This window comes from Eurosta solidaginis, chromosome 2, assembly GCF_040869045.1.
Source record: "Eurosta solidaginis isolate ZX-2024a chromosome 2, ASM4086904v1, whole genome shotgun sequence".
In the NCBI taxonomy this organism is placed as follows: Eukaryota; Metazoa; Arthropoda; class Insecta; order Diptera; family Tephritidae; genus Eurosta; species Eurosta solidaginis.
In genome coordinates, this window is record NC_090320.1 from 177,668,848 (window position 1) to 177,693,710 (window position 24,863).

General features: G+C 37.5%; 2 protein-coding genes across 2 annotated transcripts in view; one reads left to right on the forward strand and one right to left on the reverse strand.

The window, feature by feature from the left end:
- The window catches only part of LOC137240354 (UPAR/Ly6 domain-containing protein crok), a 140,033-nt gene extending 126,588 nt beyond the window's left edge, over nt 1-13,445 (forward strand). Inside the window, exon 3 of the mRNA XM_067766469.1 lies at nt 13,145-13,445. Within this exon, the coding sequence (XP_067622570.1) occupies nt 13,145-13,326 (182 nt within the window). The 3' untranslated portion in view covers nt 13,327-13,445. The remainder of the gene's footprint in view (nt 1-13,144) is intronic.
- LOC137240356 (uncharacterized) overlaps nt 1-24,863 on the reverse strand; it is a 75,947-nt gene that overhangs the window by 26,859 nt on the left and 24,225 nt on the right. The window lies entirely within an intron of this gene.

The following is a 24,863-nucleotide window of genomic DNA, read 5'->3' on the forward strand; positions in this document are numbered from 1 at the left end:
ACGCGTGTCACTCTTGCTTAACTTCGTTCTGGATACTGTAACAGGTTAAACTCTTACCTATCCAGAATCAACCCCGACATACAAAATGTATGCCCCGCTTGCAATGTGTCCCCACATGACACCAACCATCTCTTTCCATCCTTATGGTCCACCCCTGTTGAAACGGCAAGTTTCCTTGGACTCCCGTTAGAGGATATTGATGACAATTTGTGATCGGTCGCGGCTATTAGGTGGGGCGAGCATTGCTACAACACCAACAACAACAACCACCCAGCCTTTACGATTTGTTTCACGTAGCACTAAGTGTATTATTTCCTGTGTCATGATTGAACGTATAGGGGTCGTGTATATTTCCTATTGGTCCTGGTTTCTTTCTTGTGAAGTCGACCACGTTATGATTACGAGTGCTGGCAACACTATTCACCACCTTCATTTGTTTTCGTTTGTTTAATTGCAACAACGAAAAAAACGACAATAGTACCGACGGGTTTTCCGCGAATAACTTTTAAACGAGATAAAAAATGTAGTTTCTGCTTTCGGATTTTGAATCTTGACGCAAATACGCGTCTTTTGATACCGCTATTGACATGTGCGACCCGAATTTTAAGTGCAGGACTTAAGTTGAAATTTTACTAAATTTGGAAATTAAAAAGCTTATATTTCATAAACTAAGAGTTTCCTAGAGTTGCGGATGATAATTTTGTGATTTTTAGGACCCCGTCTACCCATACAAATCAACAAAAGTTTGAAAATCGTGGCACCTTATATAAAATCCAACCCATGCGCTTGGTGGATTTTATTTTTTGGATGCTACTGGAGGAACTGGACTAACATTTTTAATTTCTATGCTTTTGGCTGCTTTACGATCACAAAATAGAATTGTATTAGCACTAGCGTCCTCTGGAATTGGATGGGGGTCGAACGGCGAATTCTTAAGTTGCCTTTAAATGTTCAACTTATTGATCATCCGACTTGTAACATTTCAAAGACGTTCGGAATGGTAAAGGTGTTGCAACAATGTGCCTTAATTGTATGGGACGAATGTACCATGGCTCATAAGAAGTCATTGGAAGCGTCGGAAAGAACATTACAAGATTTACGACAAAATCAAAATTTGTTTGGTGGAGTTTTGGTATTGTTAGCCGGTGATTTTCGGTAGACATTGCCAGTTATCCCAAAATCTACTGCTGCTGATGAACTAAATGGATCTTTGAAATCTTCCAATTTGTGGAGGTTTGTAAAAAAAAATTTTACTTGAAACGAATATTCGTGTTCAACAATTGCTAGCTATTGGAGATCGTAAAATTCGTGCTGACAATATGGGATTGATAACATTACCCCAAAGCTTTTGCCAATTTACTGAAACCAAAGAACAATTGGTTGCGAAGGTCTTTCCCAATTTAAGAGAGCACTACAAAAATCATGCTTGGTTAAGTGAAAGAGCTATTTTGGCAGGAAAAAATAAAGATGTCAACGAAATGAATGCAAATATTCAGTCGCAAATAATTGGAGACTTGATATCATACAAGTCAGTAGATACTGTCATCCATGAAGAAGATATTGTTAACTAACAGAATTTCTAAATTCACTCGATGTACCGGGGTTCGATTCCACGAATTCCCATGATACCAACTGATATGCCATTTGAGTTTAAACGCCTTCAATTTTCCGTGCGACTTAATAAAGCGCAAGCCCAATCTTTCAAGGTTTGTGAATAAGACTTGGAATATCCAATTTTTTCGCACGGACAGCTTTACGTTGGATGTTCAAGAGTTGGTAAGCCTTCAGCGTTATTCATTTTCAGTCAAGACGGAAAAACCAAAACGGTTGTTTATCAAAGAGCATTGCAATGACTTTTTCTAAATAATTGCTGCTGATATTGTTCTAACATGACTGCATATCCATATTTCATTTGATTTTCACAAGCCATTTTTTTAATAACTTCTGTAATTATGTAGCCTTTTATAAAATAAAATAAAACCACAATGAACAATTTAAAGCTGCTCAACAGGATTCAAAAAGTATTTCAGTTATATCTAACTTGTTTTCGGCGAAACGAAGTTCGCGGGGTCTGTGCTAGTAAATCTTATAAAATAAAGTCACTAAATGCCATGTATGCACATAACTTCACACAGAATGCTCCGATTTTAAAACGGTTTTTTTCATTTGAAAGCTTTGCTATGTGAGATGGTACAGTTAATATAATTTGAAGGTATATATTATAGGGGCGTGGCAAATTGCCAAAATGTAGTAAAAAATCATAAAATTTTTGTTTACACAGCTATAACTCATAAACGGAAAGGTGGATTTGAAAAATTCTACTTTTCAGTAAAACTTTGAAATATTTACCTTCGTTCTGCATCAAAAAAATACTTGATTCCTTTCTCATATCAGCCAAATTGTTTAAAAAAAAGTAATATTTTTACCAAAAAATTCGCGTGTGTGATTGTTCGGTGTCAACTGTGCGCGCTAATTGCTTTTGAGTGAGGCATGATGCGACACATACGTACATATGCACATAGCATTCGCTGCGTTATTTAACTTCGGGCGTAGGTTTATAGGCATGTATGAATGTACATATGTATGTATTTTCATATCATATCAGCTTGACATAAGTATGTACATACATATTTATGCAACATAAATGGTTAATTGTTAATGCAACATAAATAGTTAAGAATGCATACATCTATTGAAAAATAATCTTTCGTTAAAAATGTTAAACATTTCCTTAAAATTCTTCAAAAAAGTTTTATTTTTTGGTATTTTTGCATGTATCACTATCACTACATACGTATTATAAAACAAAATCGCTTTTGCTGTCCCATGTCCCTTTGAATGCTTAAACCTTTAAAACTACGCAACGGATTTTAATGCGCTTTTTTTTAATAGATAGAGTGATTGAAGTTTGTAGATTGTATAATAACATCCATTAAATAGTGGAGAAATACTTTTATTTTTGAAGTTTCTAATGTGATGTATATATGTACATATGTATATAAGAGAAAGTGGTGTTAGTTACACTATTTATAACTCAAGAACGGATGGACAGATTTTGCTGAAAATTGGTGGAGGGGTAGCTTAGAACCAGGAGACAGACATAGGATACTTTTTATCCCGTTCTGGATAGGGTCTTGAGATCAAAACGTGGACCTGGGTAATCCTGGGATATGTTTGTACAATGTGGACATCAAATGGAAGCTGTTTATGAGTACTTTGATACGGGGTATTTTTCGTACCCGTGGGTAGGGTCTCGAAATATAGACCAAAATGTGGACCCGGGTACCACTAGAATGTGTTTATAGAATATGGATAACAAATGAAAGCTGTTGATGAGTGCTTTAGTACAGGGTAGTATTCATACCTATTGGTGACTAGGGTCTCGAGATTGAGGCCAAAACGTGGACCCGGATACCCCTAGAAAGTGTTTATACAAGAAGGATAACAAATGAAAGCTCTTGATGAGAGATCAGGGTAACACTAGGATGTGTTTTTACATTATGGGTATCAAATTGAAACTGTTGATGAGTGCTTTAGTGCATGTAGTTTTCATACCTATAGGTGACTAGGGTCTCGAGGTATAGGGCAAAACGTGGACCAGGGTAACACTAGGCTGTGTTTTTACATTATAGGTATAAAATTGACTGTTGATGTGTGCTTTAGTACAGAGTAATTTATACCACTGGGTGACTAGGGTCTCGAGATATAGGCCAAAACGTGGACCAGGGTAACACTAGGATGTGTTTTTACATTATGGGTATCAAATAGAAGCTGTTGATGTGTGCTTTAGCACAGAGTAGTTTATACCGCTGGGTGACTATGGTCTCGAGATAAAGGCCAAAACGTGGACCCGGATACCCCTACACTCAGAGGAAAACGCCGTTCTAAAATCCAGCACCACCAGACGCAATTCAAGCTTGTCATGTTCTTACTTTTTTGTTCTTGAAAAACGAACGACCTGTTCTCAGAACAACATCCTTGTTCTTGAACTGACAACCATTTTCTTGAAAAGAGAACGGCTGGTCTTAAAATATGAACAAATGTTCTATTAATGAGAACAATGTTCTTAAATTAAGAACAATGTTCTTAAATTAAGTTCAAGAAAAAAGAAACGGTATAATTAGTGTGTACTACAATGTTAACTACAACATTTGGCAAAATCTATCAATCAGCTGTAGTGGCCCAGCGGCTATGATGTTGCGGTTGCGATCGTGTGGCGCGAGTTCAATCACCGTCAAACTCTGAAGTTTTTTAAAACAATTCTTTTATATTCTATTTTTTTAACTCTTATTTTTCGTTGAGTTCCATTCATATATGCACAGGTAATTCTCAATCTTGTTATGCAATGTTTTAAATATATTGTAACGAATTTACTGGCAAATCCTCTTATTTGCAATCTTCTGCTAACGTTCGTATCGCTAAACTGTTGAATAAATAACTCCAATAATGAATAATGGAAAAATGGCCTTTATTAAAGTACTTCACAATAACACTTATACTTTGCAACTAGCTTGCTTAATAACCAAACTGACAGCTTAAATGAAACTCCACTATTGCCCGACAGATTGCGTGCTTAATCAAAAACTGATTGTAGCGCCTCTACCGCTGGTGGTTTTATATTCTGAGATTTCCTCGTGGCATCTTCTAGGTGCTTCCAGAATTTACTTGTTGCCGCCATATAATTATAACTACAGATGCACGTATATAGCTTCTAATATGCGTTGATTTGTGAGAGACATTTCAACAATTACAATTGCATACTTTTGGGAGCATCTCTTCTCTGCTGCGTGTACGTACATATGTGTAGACATAATGTTTTATTCGTTTATGTAGATACAAGTGACTGTCTGCTTTATTGTTGTTGTGACTTCATTTACTTAGCATCATACTAGAGATGTGGGTATCACTTAGTGTCACTCATATTCGTCACAATATAATCAGATTGCATCATCAAATAAGAAGAATTTCTCGATATGAGAAATATATGAAAAATGCATGCATGCGTTTTTTCTAACCTTTTGGAATTTTAATAATAATTTTTTTGTTATTAATATATTTTATTAATGCCAAACAAATTATTTATTAATAAAAAAAAAATAAATAAATGGTACCTTCCCACTCCCACCAATGATTAAGCACAAAACGTTCTTGAATTGAGACCGAAAAATGTTAAATCGACCACAAATCGTTCTCGAAGCGTGAGAACGAAATATCTTAAATTAAGCCCAAGTAGTCCTTCAAATGAGCACAGAAGGTTAACACATCAATACCAAAGTGGTCATAAAATACGAACGGCGTGCTTGGAGAAACTGTTCTTAAAACAAGCCCATCGGTCACGAGTTAAGAAAAAACGTACTTAACAGACTTTTGTCAACGAATGTTCTTAATTTTGAACTTGTTTCGTTCGTTTTAGAACGATTATTTCTCTGAGTGTAGAATGTGTAATGTAATGTAATTTATTTATTTATTACGGCTTTCCTAAGCCTAACTTAAATCTATTTTACATGTTTATAATTGTCTTCTGGACTATGCAATCTAGAATAGTTACATCTATGTCCTACCTTGGAGTACTATGGATGGGAGACTTCCAGATCATGCGAACAAAGTGTTGTGCTAGTGTAGTATGTAGGCATTTTACGCATGTTAGTAAAGCGCGAAGGCAACATCTGCACGGCGATGCACTGAGTTAATCGAGTGATGCGTTTCAGTATGTGCTTCGGCAACCTTTTTTGTATGCGTACAAGAGCTTGTAGGTCTTGGCGCTACATAGCAGAATAGTTTCGCTGCACTTCTATCGATGCTATGGAAGCCCGCCTGTCCAGCACTCAATTGGTGGTGTTCTGCAATAAATGTACAATTTTTGTTTAAATTTATTGGAATGACATGATTTAATATCATTCGATAGTTCATTATAGGCTTTAAGACCTTTATAATACAGATTACACTTGTCTGCTTCAGTTTTATAAGCCGACAGATTAAAATCATTTTTATTACGAGTATTTACAGAGTGCATATCTTTTACATATTTTATATTAGTCCTCAAATACGCAGGCAGAGTTCCTTCTATTATGTTTTTAATAAATTTCATGGTGTAATAAAAAAGTTGCTGTCTAATGCTATGCCAATTAAGAGAGCATAGCATGTCTCTGATAGGTGTGTCATACCGTTTTTTGAGAATGAATCTCATAGCTCGGTTCTGTTGCTTTTGTGCTTGTATATCTGACTATCTCGCAAGATGAAAAATATAGTTGGGCAATAAATAAAATGAGGTTCGATTATAGATCTGTAGACGATGATTTTATACCTTCTATTTAAATATTTGCAGGTTCGTTGTGTAAAATATAACTTTTTCGCTATTTTTCCTACCGTATATGTGTGTAATATGGATATCAAATGAAAGCTGTTTCTCAGTGCTTTAACGTAATTTTCATTGTGATATTCGATTTAGTCGCATCAACCTGGCAAAACTGATAAATATGCATGCGAAGCCGAAAAAAAGCATGACTTGATAATACCCACATACCTATTTACACATACGTCCTATTCGATTTGCCTGAAATTTGGTATATAAATTTGCCTATATTAGTATTTACGATCCTTTTTCGGGGAAGTAGACCAGAGACGAGCTGGGAATGAGATTAGGACTAGGATAGGGACTGAGACTCGTAGTGGGACTGGAACTCGGAATGGGACTGGAACAAAATACATACCACCCTCTGGGACTGGCAATAAGGGATGAGGAAGAATGGGAAACTTGAGAGAAGAGCAAAGAGGGATAAGGAGACTGAGAAAGAGATATAGTGAGACGAAAATGGAGATAGATGAAGCGAAAAAGACGGAGGGAGGAGTGAATAAAATGATTAAGAAGAAGTGAAGAGGGGAGGGCAGAGTTAGAGAGAAAAAGCTTATTAAAATGTATGCAGATAGACCAAATTTAGGGCAGAACAACGTCTGACGGGTTTGTTAGTTATTTTATAAAATGAGTGTAGTAAAATATGCAGATGTGTGTATACTTACCGGAGTTTGTATGTTTCAATCAACGCTCATATACTATTCGCCCTATATGTTGCATGTATATATTCGCCTCGATAAGCGCTTACGATTTACTATTGCATCCTAAAATGTACTTGTATGTAGAAATTATCCCGTGCATGCAACAAACGAAATTTTTTCTTTCAACAAAGCGGAAAAATAATCAAAAATAATCAAAAAAAATCAAAAAAAAAAAAAAAAAATCTAAAATAATCAAAAGTAATCATTTTGATTATTTTCAATAATCGGAAAAAATCATGATTTTTTTCTAATGGTAATCAATTAGCAATTGCTTCTGTCAGAAAACAATTGAAATAATCATTGGCCATTAAAATAGGCATCTAATTAATTGATTACTAATGCTAATTGAAATTTAACAGGTCTGGCTTAAACTAAGTTTACTTAAAATCTAGTCAAATTTAAACTCCAGATAAACCACTGAACAGTTTTTCAATCACAGTTTAAGGCCACCTTTGGGGTAGGCTTTTTTGTACTGAACATTGGTTTTTTATTATTTAGATAACCCTAATTCGCAAAATTTGCAAAATTTGCAAAATCAACAGAAAACTGGACTACCAGAACGAAGCTATTAATAAATGCTGTGCTTTTCCTCATTCGTATAGCTGTGTTGTTGTCTTCGTTATAATTTTCTTCACCAAATGTAAATAACTCAGTGCAATTCGGTCACTGACTTGGTTGATAAATTACTGATGGGTTATATTTAAGAATTCATGAACTTAACACCGGTTTCTCTTAGAAAACATAATAATTGAAATTCAATTATTATAAGCCGGTGTTAAGCTCATGAATTCTTAAATATAAGTATAAACTGAAGACACCATTAAACAAACATACATAAATATGTAAAACTGATGGGCTACGTTGTTATTTTTGTTGTTACTTAGCGCCACATTTTATGACAAATAGTACAACTACACACATTTAAGAGCAACAGAAGTAGTGATCCGGATCAGTTTGAAAAACTGCACATTATTCTACAAATCCTCTTCCGATTCTTGGTAGTAATTCAGTAGTCGGCGCAGTTCCCAGTTAGTTATGGAATTTTGAAACATTTTTGTAATTTTCAGCACGTACGCTTTGAGATGGCAACACGCGTTTTCAAGCCGTCAAATATACAATTTTTTAGAATAGGCAGGATGGCCAAATGTGGTAGATTGGAGTCACGTGGATTTATGTATGTGTATAAAACTTATTTTATTTATTAACAATTACGCCTAAATGTATGTGTATGCATTTTTTTTTGAAAATATCTAACAAGAATGAAAATATTTAAATATAACAAATCAGAAAATGAAAAACGTGCCCCTGCTTCTACTGATAACGGATCTAGAGAGGATAACTCGATAAAACCCACACCCCTGAGTCATTGTGCCGAGCTCAAGGGAGGGAGTACTCTGTAAAGTTTCAAGATCGCCACACAATGATTTGATTTTGACTATGTATTTTTGATTTGATGACTTCGGGCTGGCAGGTGTGGTATTCTGCACCTTAGTAAGCTGGGGTGAAACCCTATCGAAATGGCTGATGGGTTAATGCTGTACCTGCCCACATCCCGTCAAAACCTTGACGGGCCTCAAGGTACGTAGTGTAGGTGCGGTTGAACTCTTCCCGCTTTGCATCCGGTCTGGCTCTGAACGCATTACCCATAAGGTCATGCGTAAAGCCTCACGTGGCCTCCCAGCTTAGCACAGATAATCACGAGACCGTCGAAGGGCGACTACACAATCGGCTAACCCCATAGGTATAGGTACTTCGGGTAGCGGAGGGGGTCGAAACCAACACCCAATGCTGACCCATCTTAGGCAGATACTGGGAAAGGGAGAAAGTCGGCCAATGCGACGCACCAGCCAAGCATCAGTAAGAGGCCCTGTCGCGAGGAGCTTTCACAGCGGGAGTCCTGGAAAAATTGAAGCCTGCCAGGAAAGGTAGGCGATCCACGCCGTGAAGGTAAGCTCTGTGTGATAGGCGCCTGGTGGAGAAGATTTGCAGCGCGACTTCGACGATCACTCATCGGCGTCGAACGATGCGGGTGAGCAGCAACATTTGGGAGCGAGGAAGCGGCAAAGGTCGGATGAGAGGAATGCCTCAACGATAATTGGCTCAGTCTTAGACAGCCACTTTTTTATTTTACTATGAAATTTATTAAGAACATAATAACTGTGGCGATTTCAACGTTAGCAGGTTTCAAATAAGTAGAATTTCTATAAATTTGTTACAATTGGTGTCAGAAGAGGAATCGCTGAATAAATTCCGAAGATTTCGAAAACAACTTGGACATGGCAAAGTTAAGTGAATTAAAGATCCAGCAACTGAAAAAGGAGTTGGAGAACCGTGGATTGAATACAACCGGCAATAAGATCGAACTTCAAGCACGGCAACGAGACAACAACAAAAATGGAAGAGAAAAACGAAATATCGCAGACAGTTACGAGCACATACTTGAACATGATATTGGCTGCAATATCTGCATAAACATCGACAGTAACATCAAAGATGGAAGCACAGGAGGCACGATTTTCAGAAATGTCGTCGCAAATAACAAAATTTGAAGCGGGTATGGACGAGAAAATAATGCAGTTTGAGAAAAAAATCGGGGCCGAGATGGATGCTTTGAGAGGACGTATCCAGGAGTTTCAACTTAATCGCCCGCTGCTTCAGCGAGTAATACGAAGGTGAAAACTCCATCTTTTGACGGTGCTGTTCCTTTCCAGGTCTTTAAGCTACAGTTCGAGAAGACCGCAGCAGTGAACAACTGGAATTATAAAGATAGAGTTGCTGCACTGTTCGTGGCATTGAAAGGGCCTGCAGCTGAAATTTTATAGACAATTCCAGAGTACGAACGGAAGAGCTATGAAACATTATTGAGCGCTCTAGAGATGAGATGCGGAAGCGAACACAGAAAGCAGATATACCAAACAGAGTTGCAAAACCGCTACCAAAAAGCTAAAGAGACTTTGCAGGAGTTTGCTTCGAATGTTAAAAGATTGGTTCATCTCGCAAATGCGGACGCAGAGCTTTATAAATGGAATACGGGATGTCGAAACGAAACGGGCTACATATGCGAATCCAAAACCAACATTAGGTGAAACGGTATCCCATGCACTGACTCAAGAAACAGCGTCACTTTTGAGTAAGCCCGCATACAAAAGCTCATCGTATGGAAGTAAAAAGGCCAGACTGGGTGAACACAATATTGGAGGCGCTGAGAGGATCGCAAAAGCGGAGTGACAGAGTAATCAAATGCTTCAAATGCGGGAAGCCAAGTCACATTGCACGTCATTGCGATCTTGATCCTAGTCGTTTCAATAGCATGGGTGGTCTTAAGCTGGAGGAGATGGGAATGGGAGATGGGAGTCAGATGTAAAGATCGGGAGATAACTCCAGCTGTTGAATGTCCGCTATCTCTGTATCACAAATCGGAAAGTCGAGCAGTCTTACAGTTGGAAGATATGTGGATGGAAAGGAGCGTGTACTGACTGTAGATACGGGCGCATCTCATTCCTTAATCCGATCTGATTTGCTATGACCTGGAGCAACGTTGCGTACGGTCACTGGCAAGTATAACCAAGTCCATGGAGAAGTGGTATGTGAAGTCTTAATTGGGAAGTTCTCGGTTCTGCACAAATTGGTTGTGGCATAAATTGTTGATGAAGTCATATTGGGAGTGGACTTCTTAGTAGATCGGGCAAAGGTTGATGGAACGAATGGGCCAAGCAAATCAGGGCCGAACGTCAAAACGATACTGATTATGCAAAGTCAATCCGTCAAGATCACGGCCTACGAAGTAGTTCATTGGCCAAACAACGGAGTGTGAGGGAACGATCCAGGATAATGAGTATTAAGATGAAACACAGGTAGGACAAGAACAACAATTCGGAAGGTTTCCTGGAGGGAGATTTGGTAGTGTTATACAGCCCTCACCGGTAGAAAGGTGTTCATTCAAAATTTCAATGTAGCTGGGAAGGCCCGTACAAAGTTGTGAAGCAGATCAGTGATGTCATCTACCGCATACCAACAATTGAGAAACCATGAAATAGAAGGATGGTTCATTTGGAGAGGCTAGCAGCGATTAGATCGAGAGATTTGTCTGATCGGTACGATCAGACTTAGGTGGAGGGCAGTGTGACGAATGTTGACATCACTAGGCTGTTAGTAAATAATCACGCAACAACAAGCAGCCACTCTTATGACCATGCCACACTTGTGTACATGAACACATTAATCATCATTTACACACATATATAGAAGGCGACGAAGAGATATATCACGCATACATATGCAATCATCCACCGAAGTAAATGCTCCACATACACACGCATATGGCTAGTGGAAAACTATACACTACAAATATACATGTATATGGCTGGTAACCAAGCAGGAAGTGCAGTTGTTCTCGAATACATTTTTGCGAAATGACTAGACCTTTGGATAAATATGCGGACGAGGCAACAGAGAGTATAAAAGCAGCGCAAGCTGAGGAATGATGAATCAGTTTTGATTTAAACACGCTATTGGTTGTGAAGATTAATTGTGAAGTACTGCTCCCAAAGTAATTTAAATAAAGACCAGTTTGTAATACGGATTATTGGAGTGATTTATTCAACAGTTTAGCGCTTCGAACGTTAGCAGAAGGTTTCAAATAAGCGGAATTTCCCTAAATTCGTTACAATACGGTAATTTGCCTGCGTACTTAAAGAGTAACATCAAATATGTAAAAGATATGCATTCTATAAATACTAGATGCAAAAATAACTTCAACCTACCTACTTATAAAACCGAAGCAAATAAATGTAACTTGTATTATACGTGATTAAAATGCTACAACGAGCTACCTAATGATGTCAATTCATGTAATGCCAATAGATTAAACAAAAACTGTATATGCATTATAAAACACTACCAATTTGTTACTGTTTAGGCAGGCTTCCATAACATCAATACAAATGTATGCGTGCTCAGTATTCTGATATGAAGCGTCGTCCAAGCTCTCGTGCGCATACAATAAAAGTCGCCGAAGCGCATCTATCGATCATATCAGAACATCGCCGTTCGGATTTTGTCTTCGCGCTTTACGAACATGCGTAAAAGTCGCCGAAGCACATACAAAATATTCAGGGCTGTCATGGAATCCAATTGTTGTCGGAATCGGATTTAAAAACGACAAAAAAATTACTTTGGTGTCAAGAAATCCAATGTTATCGGTTTAATGTTCGAATTGGAATTAGTGTCGGTTTTAGGTGTTACAGAATCCGATAATAACGATTTTGCTATCGGAAACAATTCAATCAGTTAAATGCTGTTGGATTTCATTTTTTTATAGTTGTATTTTCTTGCAGTTGAGTATTTTCTAAAAATGTAAGTAAATCATGTATGTAGTACTCCTGTATTGCTAATAGAAAACGCTCGCGATGTGTTTTGACAGGCTATACAATTTTTGCGATCGTAGCAGCATAAGTGTGACAAGAAAAAATTTCAATTTAGGTACATTCGATTATTGAATACAAAAACAAAAACATTTAAACAGCAATATATCGGCACTCTGATGTTTGAGAATGTACCTAGCCTTTTGTAGCAATATAGGAGTATTACATATATGAAGTAAATAAAGGTTTATTTTTATAAAGATGAATGTAAATTTACATGTATTTTTATTCTTAATAGGGGAAAGCACAAAAATTCAATGCAAAACAGTATTTTTACTGAATTTATGGAGAAGCATCCATATATTGTGAAGGGCTTCACGAAGCACATCATTTAAAATCGTTGAACCGTGCTTCTACCTACACTCATGCTAGAATCCATGCCAACTGATCTTTGATAGGGTCCTTCAGCTAAAAATCGTAACGTAGCTGCTAGTTGCAGCACTGGCAGAACTTTCGAGCGAGTTAAGCGGCCTTCAATGGTGTCCAATACCATTCGGAAAGCCTCTTTGTTTATGCGATAATATGCAATGTAACTGCAAATACACCATTAGAAACCCACATTAAGAAATATTTTTAATTACGCTGTCTCTGACAACTCTTTCAATAACATAAATGCTACAACTGCTGATGCCATTTTGATGTCAATAAATTTGTTTATTTCTGTTTAGATGGATTGACAAACCCTAATGGACGCAATAAAACGACTGAAAGAATTTTCCAGAAAGAATGCAAGGGTGGTTTCAAGACAGCGCGCACTACTGTTGTGAAACGTCAAGACGATACTGATTATGCAAAGCCAATCCGTCAAGATCAAGCCCTACGGAGTAGTTCTTCATTGGCCAAACAATAGCAACAGTAGAGGCAGCAACAGTAGAGGCACGACCATCAGTTTGTTTTAAGACGCTATCTGGCGAGCAATAGAAGTGTTATTGTGAAGTACTTTAATAAAGGCCATTTTGCATTACTGAATAGTGGATTTATTTATTCAAAAGTTTAGTGATTCGAACGTTAGCAGAAGGAGCTATTACCTGCGGCGCCTGCCGTTATTTCGGACCTGTCCGAACCTGAGATAGACGTTCTGGTAGAAAACTTACAGGGGGAAGGGCAAGCTGTCCTGATGGTCTCATTCTCTTGAAGACCTAAGAGCGTCCAGTAGGAGGTAGGAGGAGTAACCTACCCTCTGGCTAAAGCTATTTAAGGTGAGTCTGGGGATTTATGAATATAAAATGATAGCCAAGCTGGATTCATGGAGAAGCTTCTGCGAAAACGTGGAAGGCTGCAATAAATCCGCGAGGGTTAGAAAAATACTCTCTAGGAATCCCGTACTTTAGGATATCAAAGGGATGATAAAGCTTTTAGTGGATAATAATTTTCCCGACGTCCCAGTTGCGCAAAGATCTCAGCCTGCACAGTCGGCGATCGTTGGCCATCCAGGAAAGTCAAATCACCTGGGCTATAAGTTCGTGCAAGCCCTATAAGTCTCCGGGCCGGGATGGCATCATTCCTTCGTAACTTAAAAGGTCTTTAGGGGCTTCCTGCCGGTAGTTGGCCACCATTTACACTAACTGCCTTAGGTTTAGATGTATACTGAAGTCTTGGAACACCATCAAGGTTATTTTTATTCCAAAGGCCGGCAGAAGCTCTCGTGTAACACCTAAGGATTTCACGCCAATCAATCTCTCGGCATTTCTTCTTAAAACGTTTGAGCGGTTGATTGACTTGTACCTACGGGAAAGGATTCCTCGGGGGTTACTGTCGGTTTTGCAACGTGCCTATTGTAAAGGCAGATCAACGGAAACGGCTCTCCATTTGATTGTAAAGCAAAAAGAGGGGCCCTAGAACAAAAGGAGTTTGCTCTGGGTGCCTTCCTAGACATCGAGGGGGCTTTTAACATCGTCTTAACAGGGGCAATCGAAAGAGTTTTGGTTGGTTTAGGAGTAAAGAGAGCTCTGGTTGAATTTATCAACAAACTTCTCTGCAGCAGAACTCTCGCAGAGGAGTGGGGAGGGGCCATAATTGAGAGGATGGTGTGCAGGGCACGCTACAGGGAGGTGTTCTATCTCATCTGCTCTGGGTTGTGGTAGTCAACGAGGTTCTTGTGCAGCTTGAAGCTCATGTGGACTGACTGTCAACCCTGGAAAATAGAACAGGTTCTTTTTACAAGGAAATATAAGATGCCCGATTTCAGAACTCCCTCGATTGGGGGGTACCGTTGATACTTGAATATTTGGGGACTGTTTTGGACAAGAAACTGTCCTGGAAACACAATGTGGAAGATAGGGCCAGGAATGCCGCGGTTGCCTTGTACTGCTACAGGGGGGCTATCGGAAAGAGATGGGGGCTCTCGCCAGGAGCAGTACACTGTACCGATTCTGCTTTATGTGGTGCTGGTCTGGTGAAATGCACTTAACATGGCGACCACCACCAAAATGCTAGTGTCAATGCAGCGGACGGCGCTGGTTGATATCAGCGGCGTCCTTAACACAACACCTACCTTGGCATTGAATGTCATGCTGAAAATACATCCAATAGATATTGCGGAAAAGGCGGCCGCGGCCCGGTCGTTGGTAAGGCTTCGTGACATGAGCTTTCTGACTTCGGACACTCTGGCCTTCTTACCACGTTCGTCATCCCAGTCATTCCCCGAGAGAGAAATGGGGAAGAGGACTCATCTGTGGCAGGGGACCGGTTAACTGATTCACGGATGGGTCGAAGTCGGACGGAAAGGTTGGTGGGGCGGCCTTTAGTGAAGAGCTAAATGTAAGCCGCAAGTTCAGTGTGACTGATCACTGCAGCGTCTTTCAAGCGGAAGTTGCTGCGATTAAGGATGCGGTGGATGAAGTGATATCCAGTGCTACTACGATTAAGGAATCTAACATCTACTCTGATAGCCAAGCGGCTATCAAGGCCTTGAGTTCAACTACAGTGCGATCGAGGGTGGTCTGGGAGTACCTGACCTGGCCTGCGACTGCATCGAACTATTATATAATTAAGATTATCTAGGCCCTGGGTTCACTAAGGCTCACCTATAAATGGAATCCATGCGGTACGTCTCAATATACTGGAAACCCCATACTGCTGTAGCTGTATTTAAGACGATGAGGTGAAATCATCGCCTCATTTTATGCTTCATTGCTAAGCTTTTGCCAGAACTAGGCGAAATTACTTCGGCTGCGATTCACCTGGATCTCCGGAGGATTTATCCAAGACTGAGATCGGTAAAATTCGGAACTATCCTTACCACCAACGATTCTCTAAGTAGCTAAAGCTACGTCACCGTTATTTTATTGTGGTATCACAATGGACCTTCATGTTGTCTAAGTAAGCTTCCCCTATCAGGGCAGCTACCACCTAACCTAACCTAAAAGTCGTAATTTAATTTATATTTGTTATTTAAATAGCGAATAATTTACTAATATTAATTAAGTATATGTAAAATTTACCCGATCAGTTTGTTGGTAAATTCCTAGTTTTTTATAAGCTGCTCTGATCTATTAATTGTCGTGGTGAAAATAAAACACGATTATTCCACCTTCAGCCCGACGTTTCGCCAAATTTTCTTGGCATTTTCAAGGGCGTAATGCTATATTTATATTTTCCCAAAAAACAACAAGATACATAAATTTTATTAGTTTTACATGTATATAGTTGTATGACACTGGACATAAAAGTAACAACAATGAACAAAAAATTTGTTTGTGAATTTTTATTTTTACTTAAAATAAAATGTGGTGGTTGAAATTATATTAGAAAATTTAAAACTGAACTAAACAAACAATCAACACTATAAAAAAGAAGCAAAAGGGAAAGATACCATCTTGTGTGGTACAATTGTCATACTAAACTTAAATTATAGACAAACTAAATATGCAGCGGAAATATTGCCACTGTCCTCTCTTAAATTTATGCTCTTTTCTCTTTTTTGCAAAATTCTTAGGCTCTCCAATGTATATCTGGTTTTTGTTCTTATTTCTTTATCTAAGATTTTCGCGTTATCAAAGCCGAATATATGATTGTTGTCTATGGCATGCTGTGATAATGCTGTACTGGGCTTTTGTTTACGTATGTCGGCTCCATGCTCAGCTATTCAGCGTGCCGAATCTCCTTTTGGTCGTGCCCAAATAGACTTTGTCGCAAAAATTGTTGTTGTTTTGGTTCCCTTTGCATGGTATTTCATACACTATGTTGCTTTGTTGGTGTATCTCTATTATATTACAAAAACAAAATTTGTAAAACAAGTAGCCAAAGTGCAATTTGATCTGTATGAGTGTTGTGTTAGGTGTGTTTATAATGTCGTGTGCTAAGTTTTCTGTGAACCTAGGAATGTACGTGACGCTGAAATATTGCTTTGTCGGGTTATTATTATCTATATTTGGTGTTTTTTGTGTTCTGTTTCTTATGCTCATTTGTTTTTGTTCAATTAAACTATTTATTAAGTAGTCGGGATAATTATTAGTTTTAACCCTGGACGGTCATCCTTATTTTTTGTACATTAACGTCATCCTTCGTCATTATGACGACGACCTATTTTATATCCATTTTCAGAAGGGTGTGAGTAGAAATAATGAACGCGTTTTCTTTTATTTTTTTTATCTATTTCATTATTGGTAAATACAAGTCAAAATAAAAAGAAAAACTTATATTCTTTTAACTAAAATTAATAATTCACAGTCGTCTATCAATTGGCTAAAACTTTAAGGGATTGACTTTTAAAAAATAAAAAATCACAATTTGTGGCAGGAATTCTCATACAAGTCTTTAAGTTTCTTAAAACTAAATAATTAAACTTAAATAGGAGAAGCAACATTTTGTGTGTGTAAATAACAAACAAAAAACAAAATTTATAAAAAAAATGTTCAACATACCGAAAAATTGGCATAATGGCCACCTGTTCCTATTACTTTAGAGCATGATATAATATTAGAATTTGATTTTAAAATATTAAGGGGAACTTCGTCTTCATCCACCTCAGTTTCTTCATCTGAAGAGCTTGAATTATGAGCATAATCGCATAGATCCACACTAGTTTCTCCACCTGACGAGTTTCTATTTTAGGTGCGTTCGTATTGATCTATTTCTGTGTCTTAATTTCTGTGACTTAATTCACTAGTTTCGTTTTCCAACTCATCGTCATCGATCGAGGAGAGAAACTTCTCTATTTCCTCATCATTTAACAGTTGCTTAGTAGTCGTGGCAAACGAAATAAATCACTAGTCGATCATGAAAAATATACCACCAGAACCTGAAAGTTACATAAACGTCATCCCTCGTCAATTTGACTACGCCGTAAAACAAAACCGAAAAAAAAATCTATTTACGATTTGCGTGCTCCTCTCTATGCGTGCGTTCAAAGAGAGTAAACAACCGACTATCGCTGTACGAAATCGGAGATCAACACGGACAATAAAAACATATTTACAGTGAAAATAAGATCGTGCGTAGTCGTATTGAGGAAGGATGACCGTCTAGGGTTAAGTGCCTTTTCAATGTTCCTTACGTTAGCGTCATGATACTGTTGATGGCTAATTGAGAATAATTTATGTATAAAGTACTTTGCCGTATTTATTTTGTATTTAAAGCCATCGGTGACAAACAGTTTATGATGCGCCCAGAAGCAGTTGGTTTTGAATACCAATTTAATGTTATGTTGTTGTTGACTCTATATACGCGTGTATCTTAAAACGGGATGCTATTGTTTTCTTCGTTTTCGATAGTAAATTTTATTATCGTATGATATTTATTGAGGGTATTGATTAAAATTATGGTCGCGTCTGCTCTTTTTATTATTACAAAAATGTCATCCACATATTTCATTATGGATTTAATATTAATATTGCGATGTTCTTGTAATTCCATGAAGGAGTTAGTGAGTACATCGTCCATGACTATATCGGCTATAGTTGGGGAAAGGGGGTTGCCCATGGGCATTCTATATTTTTTAGGTGTATGTTTTGTTGTTGTATGTAAAATAATTATTGTCTTGGAGACAGAAGTCCAGAATGTTGCGGAACTTACTTTTCGGTATGCTTGTACTTTTTGCAATTTCTTCCCATTTTCGTATTATAATTTTCGAAGCTAAGTTTGTATGTATGTTAGTGAATAAGGAGACGACATGAAAAATTTCTACATAACATATATTTGTATTGTTTAATCTCTCTTTAAATTCTAAAGAATTTTTTTGTTGTAGTAAGTCGAAATTAAAGTTTTGAGAATATTTCCTACATGTTTGGACAAATTATAACATGGAACATTGGTGAACGAAACAATAAGACGCAAAGGACAATCAAGCTTATGAATTTTCGGCAATCAATACAGACGTGGGGCGGTTGCTGCTCTGCTGTTCAATTGATATTTTTCTCTTAAACTGATATATTTGTATTTGTAGAGTTCGTTTACCATGTTGCTGTTTTTCCTCTGTAGTATGTTAGTAGGATCGGCTCTTATTACTTTGTAAGTTTCTTATCTCCTAGTAGCTTGTCCATTTTCAGTTTGCAATCCGATTTGTATAGAACGGCGGTTTTGTTACCTTTGTCCGCGTCTGTCACGATTATGTCTTCTTTGTGTTTTCTTAAAAAAAGCCTTCGTTTTTTTGTATGTTTCGAGTATGAACTTTTCCCCGGGATTATGTTTGATGTTGTGTTTAAACTGCATTATTCTACTGCACAATTTGATCCTTGCTACCTCTTTTTCATTTTCTGATTCTAATGTCTCAAAAACTTGTTCCATCTCGGCTATCGTGTGTATGGCCGGAAAATTATCCTTGGTTGTTGGTACAGTGAATTTTTTGCCTAAAGATAACAACCACAACATCGTCGGGAAATTCTATTTCTGTAGTGTGAACAAACCATTCGCTATTGATATTGCCTCCTAACTTTTGTATTTGTTCCTGCTTGAGTCTCCCTATTTTGGAGGACAGTGTCTTCTTTTTCTGCTTGCTTATCTTTTTGCTAAGGATGTTTTGTTTTGCGATGACTGCATCGAATTCATCCTTGCTGAGGGTCTTACGTATTTGTTGTTGCGCGTGGTATAATGCATCTTTATTAGTTTTTATGTTAATATTTGTTTGTGTAATTTCGATGTAAAGTATTTTTAGAAAGAAATTGTGATAAGTTTTATCTCTTTGTTGTTTCAATTTACCCGACATTGTTTCTATTATGGTGCTTTTTAATGTATAGATGGTTTGGTATAAGCCCGTATCGTTTACATTCTAATAAAAATTTGAGTTGTTCCATTTGTTTTGCTAAATTGATTTTTTGCTTACTGTAGTGTTTGAGGTACATGCAAGTATGTTCACCATATTTGTACTTCATGTGGTTGTAGTAGTATTTAATTTTTAGTGCTTGTTGTTGTTGAAAAAAATATAAATGATCCTTATGTAGTTTACCGGCTGGCTTCCCGTAAATGTTAATTTGTATAGTTTTTCCGACCAGTTTGTTGGTAAATTCTTAGTTTTTTATAAGCTGCTCGGATCTATTAATTTCCATTGTGCAAATAAAATACGATTATTCCACCTTCAGCACGACGTTTCGCCAAATTCCTTGGCATTTCCAAGGGCGTAATGCTATATTTATTTTTTCCCAAAAAACACCAAGATACATAAATTTTATTAGTTTTACATGTATATAGCAAGATGCAAGAAATCGCACAAGCCGCTCCGACAGAAGAAGAGGAGCTGGTGGAATTCATCGTAGATGGTCTACGTGACAACACTGGAAGCGCGTTGATTTTTGGTGGTATATCCACCCTGCAGGCACTGATGTCGTTAATACCAAAATATGAAAAGCTAAAAAGCAAGAATACCAACATCTCAGGCAGATTACGAAGCAACATTGACGAAACCAACATAAGGTGTTTCGAATATATGACTGCTTGCGCTATGGGCACATGGCAAGAGACTGCAAGAGGGAAAGACGGGAGAAAGGATCCTGCTTCTGTTGCGACAAAACGGAACATGATCACAACCAATGCCCAAAACGAACTGTGGTAGTAATGGAAGATGACGAAACCTTTATACGATTCCAGGAATCAGTAAGTGTCGCTTTTGCATCTACGTATAGAAACACCCTTAAGTATGCTAAATTTTTTTCTTTACTCGATACGGGTAGCCCCAATAGTTTCGTGAAGAATCGAGCACAAATACAAGTTACGTGCGACAAGAAGATAATATCAAGAGCTTTAGATGCATCGGGCAGTCAAAAATAAAACCTTTAGGAAGGATTTCAGTTTTAATTAAATTCAAAAATATAACAAAGAAAATGTCACTTTTTGTTCTGGCAGACACTTTAATGCCTTTTAAACTATTACTAGGAAGAGATTTTCTTGAAATATTCAATATTACTTTATCAATGAAAACTAAACTTTTCGTTAAAACCTTACAGATAATTAAGAATAAAAAACATCTTAAGTCGAAACAAGGCAAAAGTACAGATACTTCAGATCTTTCGGAGCTCGAACCAGTAAATGGATACATTTGTAATATAGATACTCTGAAAGAAACAATCGACATCAACCTTAAGCTACCCTCAGATTTAGTAATAAAGTTCAAGTCAATGATAGAAAGCACCTATGTAGGTAAACAAACTGAAGATCTTCCGAATATTGATTATGAGGCTAAAATCACACTTATGGTAAACTCTTAGACCTCAAGTCAAGTTTTTTCCACGTCAAAATGGCCGAAGAATCCATTAAGTACGCCTCATTCGTAGTTCCAAATGGCCAATACGAATTCCTAAGAATGCCTTTCGGTCTAAAAACGGAACAGCCATTTTTCAAAGATTCATAACCAAAATCCTTAAGCAGGTTATAGAAAAGGATGAAATAATGGTGTATATGGATGATATCATTATCGCTAGTAAAGAGATACGAAGCCATTACGATCTTCCCAAAAAAGTATTAGAAAAATTAGTTGAATACGGGCTGCAGATAAAACTGAAAAAATTCAAGTTCGTATACGATGAAATAGAATACCTCGGATACAATGTATCTGTGACGGGTATAAGACCTTCCGAACACCATATAAAAGCTATAACAGATTTTCCAACTCCAAAAATCATCGGAAGTTGCAATCCATTGTAGGGTTATGTTCTTACTTCAGAAAATTTGTAGAATCGTTTTCAATAATAGCACGTCCGCTTTATAACTTACTTATGAAAAACAAGAAATTCGAATTTAATAATGATTGTAGGGAAACTTTCAATACGCTTAGAAAGAAATTGGTATCAAGCCCAGTATTAGCAATATACAATCATAACAAAGAAACAGAATTACACTGTGACGCGAGTACCCAGGGCTTTGGGGCAATTTTATTACAGAAACAGAATGATGGGAAATTACACCCGGTATCTTATTTTTCAAAAAGAACCTCGGAAGTAGAGAGTGGATACCCCAGCTTTTAATTAGAGACGCTAGCAGTGATCTATGCCCTACGACGATTTCGGGTGTGGTAACAAGAACAATGTCGCGAATTATAGGCCCATTGCAAAATTATCATCTGTTTCAAAATTATTCGAGTACATCGTGAAACAAAAAATGTACTTTGCTGTTAAACCTCTAATCACTGAAAATCAGCATGGTTTTATGGCCGGTAGATCCACTGTAACAAACCTATCTATCTTCTCTGATTTTTGCATATCTTCTTTTAATGACCGTTGTCAAGTTGATACTGTGTACACCGATTTCTCAAAAGCATTTGATAAAGTTAGTCATTCAATCCTGATTTCTAAATTGACTCGCTTGGGCTTCCACTCGATGTTTTTATCATGGATTAAATCATACCTCCACCAGCGTGGCTGTGTTGTGGTTATAGACAATAACTCTTGAAACCCATTCACAGTCACCTCCGGGGTGCCTCAAGGTAGCATACTTGGCCCGTTACTTTTTGTAATTTTTATAAACGATATTTTCACCTGCTTCCAGCGCTCTAATTTTCTATTATACGCTGATGACCTAAAGATTTTTAATACCATCGCAAACTCAGATGACGTGATTAAAATGCACTCTGATTTAGATAACGTTGCTGTTTGGTGTCGTGCCAATAACTTGCCACTAAATGTTAGCAAATGCTTTCTTGTAAACTTTTCTAAATCACGTGGCCTCATTCCCACTTCCTACTCTCTTGATGGTACCCACCTCTCAACTCTTAACGAGATAAAGGACTTGGGTGTTGTCTTCGATTCGAAATTTTCTTTCAAGACTCATATAAATTCTACTATTGCTAAGGCGTATTCACTTCTGGCTTTTATTAGGCGTTCCTGCACAGACTTCACGGATCCCTAAACCCTCAAGTTATTGTTCACTGCACTAGTTCGTTCGAAGCTGGAATATGCATGTTTTATTTGGAGGCCATATCATGAATGCGATAATGTTAGGCTTGAACGTGTGCAGAAAGCGTTTGTTCGGTTCGCGCTGCGCTTGATAAACTTTTCTGAACCTATTCCATCTTATAAATCCAGGTGCACACTTATCAAATTAGAGTCCCTGGAATGCAGAAGAACTGTCCTATCGCTCACGTTTTGTTTATGACATCATTAATGGTGTAGTTGATGCACCTTGTCTCCTCAGGAGTCTCCGATTCCATATCCCTATAAGGCCTATTCGTAATATACCTATTTTCTATACGGATTGTGTCCGAACCCTCTATGCTTCAAACGCACCTTTGCTTAGAGCTATGACCGACTTTAATCGCATCTCTGATTCTTCAGCTATTGATTTTGCTCTTTCTAAGTTTACTTTTAAAACAATACTTACTGATATCTGAAATGTTCTGGTCAATCTCTTCATCGCATGTAAGTTTTATTGTGTCTATACTCAACTTATGTACTATACTATTAAATAATTATCTAATTTTAATTTAACATTGTTATCTAGTCTATAAGGGCTTTAAATGCCATAGACTGAAATAAAGAAATATATTCAGAAAGAATTAAATTTAAAATTATAACAGACTAGCAAACTAGTGAACAGTCGGATAGCGAGATGGGCCTTAGAACTAGAAAATTATAACTATACCATATTGCACCGACCAGGTACAAAGATGCCGCATGTCGATGCACTTAGTAGAGTAGAAGTAGATCGTGAAAATACAATTGCAGCTATAGATAACAAAAATATAGATTTCCAATTACAAGTCATGCAATCTCGAGACTCAGATATAGTATGTTTGAAAAAAAAGCTGGAAAATGAAAATTTAGGAACTTTTGCAATGGAAAATTGTATTGTGTTTAAAAAAGATGGAGATAATAGACAACTCTACGTCCCCAAGGAATTGGAAAATGAGATAATTAGAACAGCCCATGAGCAACTAGCACACCAAGGCATTGAGAAATGTTACCAAAAAATTAAGTCAAACTATTGGTTTCCTAATATGAAACATAAAATTAAGAAATTTAAACAAAATTGCATAAAATGCATTATACATATATTCAGCGCCCAATATGCAAAACGTTAGGCAATTACACAACATTCCGAAAGAGCCTCAGCCGTTTCACACAGTTCACCTAGACCACTTGGGACCACTTCCGTCTTTGCAGTCAAAAAGAAAACACATTTTAGTCATAGTTGATGCATTTACAAAATATGTAAAGCTGTACCCGGTATTAACAACCAGCACTAAGGAAGTAACGGCTGCACTCAATAAATACTTCGAATATTACAGCCGACCCCATAGATGTATAACAGATAGAGGTAGTTGCTTCACATCAGCACAATTTAAGGACTATCTAGAAGATAAAAATATTACTCATGTAAAAGTAGCAGTGCATTCACCACAGGCGAATGGACAAGTAGAAAGAGTTAATCGAAGTCTAGTGGGAATGCTAGCTAAACTCTGCGACCCTATACTTCATGCTGACTGGGTAAAACAACTAGGGAAAATTGAATATGCGCTAAATAACTCAGTAAATAGATCAATAGGAATAACCCCATGCCAGGCTTTGTTTGGGGTGAACCAAAGAGCCGAAGTGATAGACAAATTTACGAATACACTTCTGGCCCGGGGGGAGAGACTTGGAAATGATGCGTAGCGGGGCTGAGAAAAATATCGACAAATTACAATTGTATAACCTTAGTCGAAATGAGCAGAAGGGCGCGAGAGTGAGTAAATTTGAAAAAGGAGACTTCGTAGTGATAAAAAATATAGACACACCAGTAGGCGTTAATAAGAAACTTCCGAATGACCGTTACGTAGTAAGAGATATTGAAAATGGGCAAATTACCCAAATACCGTATGATGAGGTAATTGAAGCCTGCAACATTAAACTATGGAAAAGTAAAGAAATAGACGGGGTGTGCGTAAGCGACACTAACCAATTCAGCTAGCGATAAGCGCGTTTATCATATATGCAACTCCGCCTGATCGAGGCCGATCATTAGGTCGGGCTGGCCGAGTTG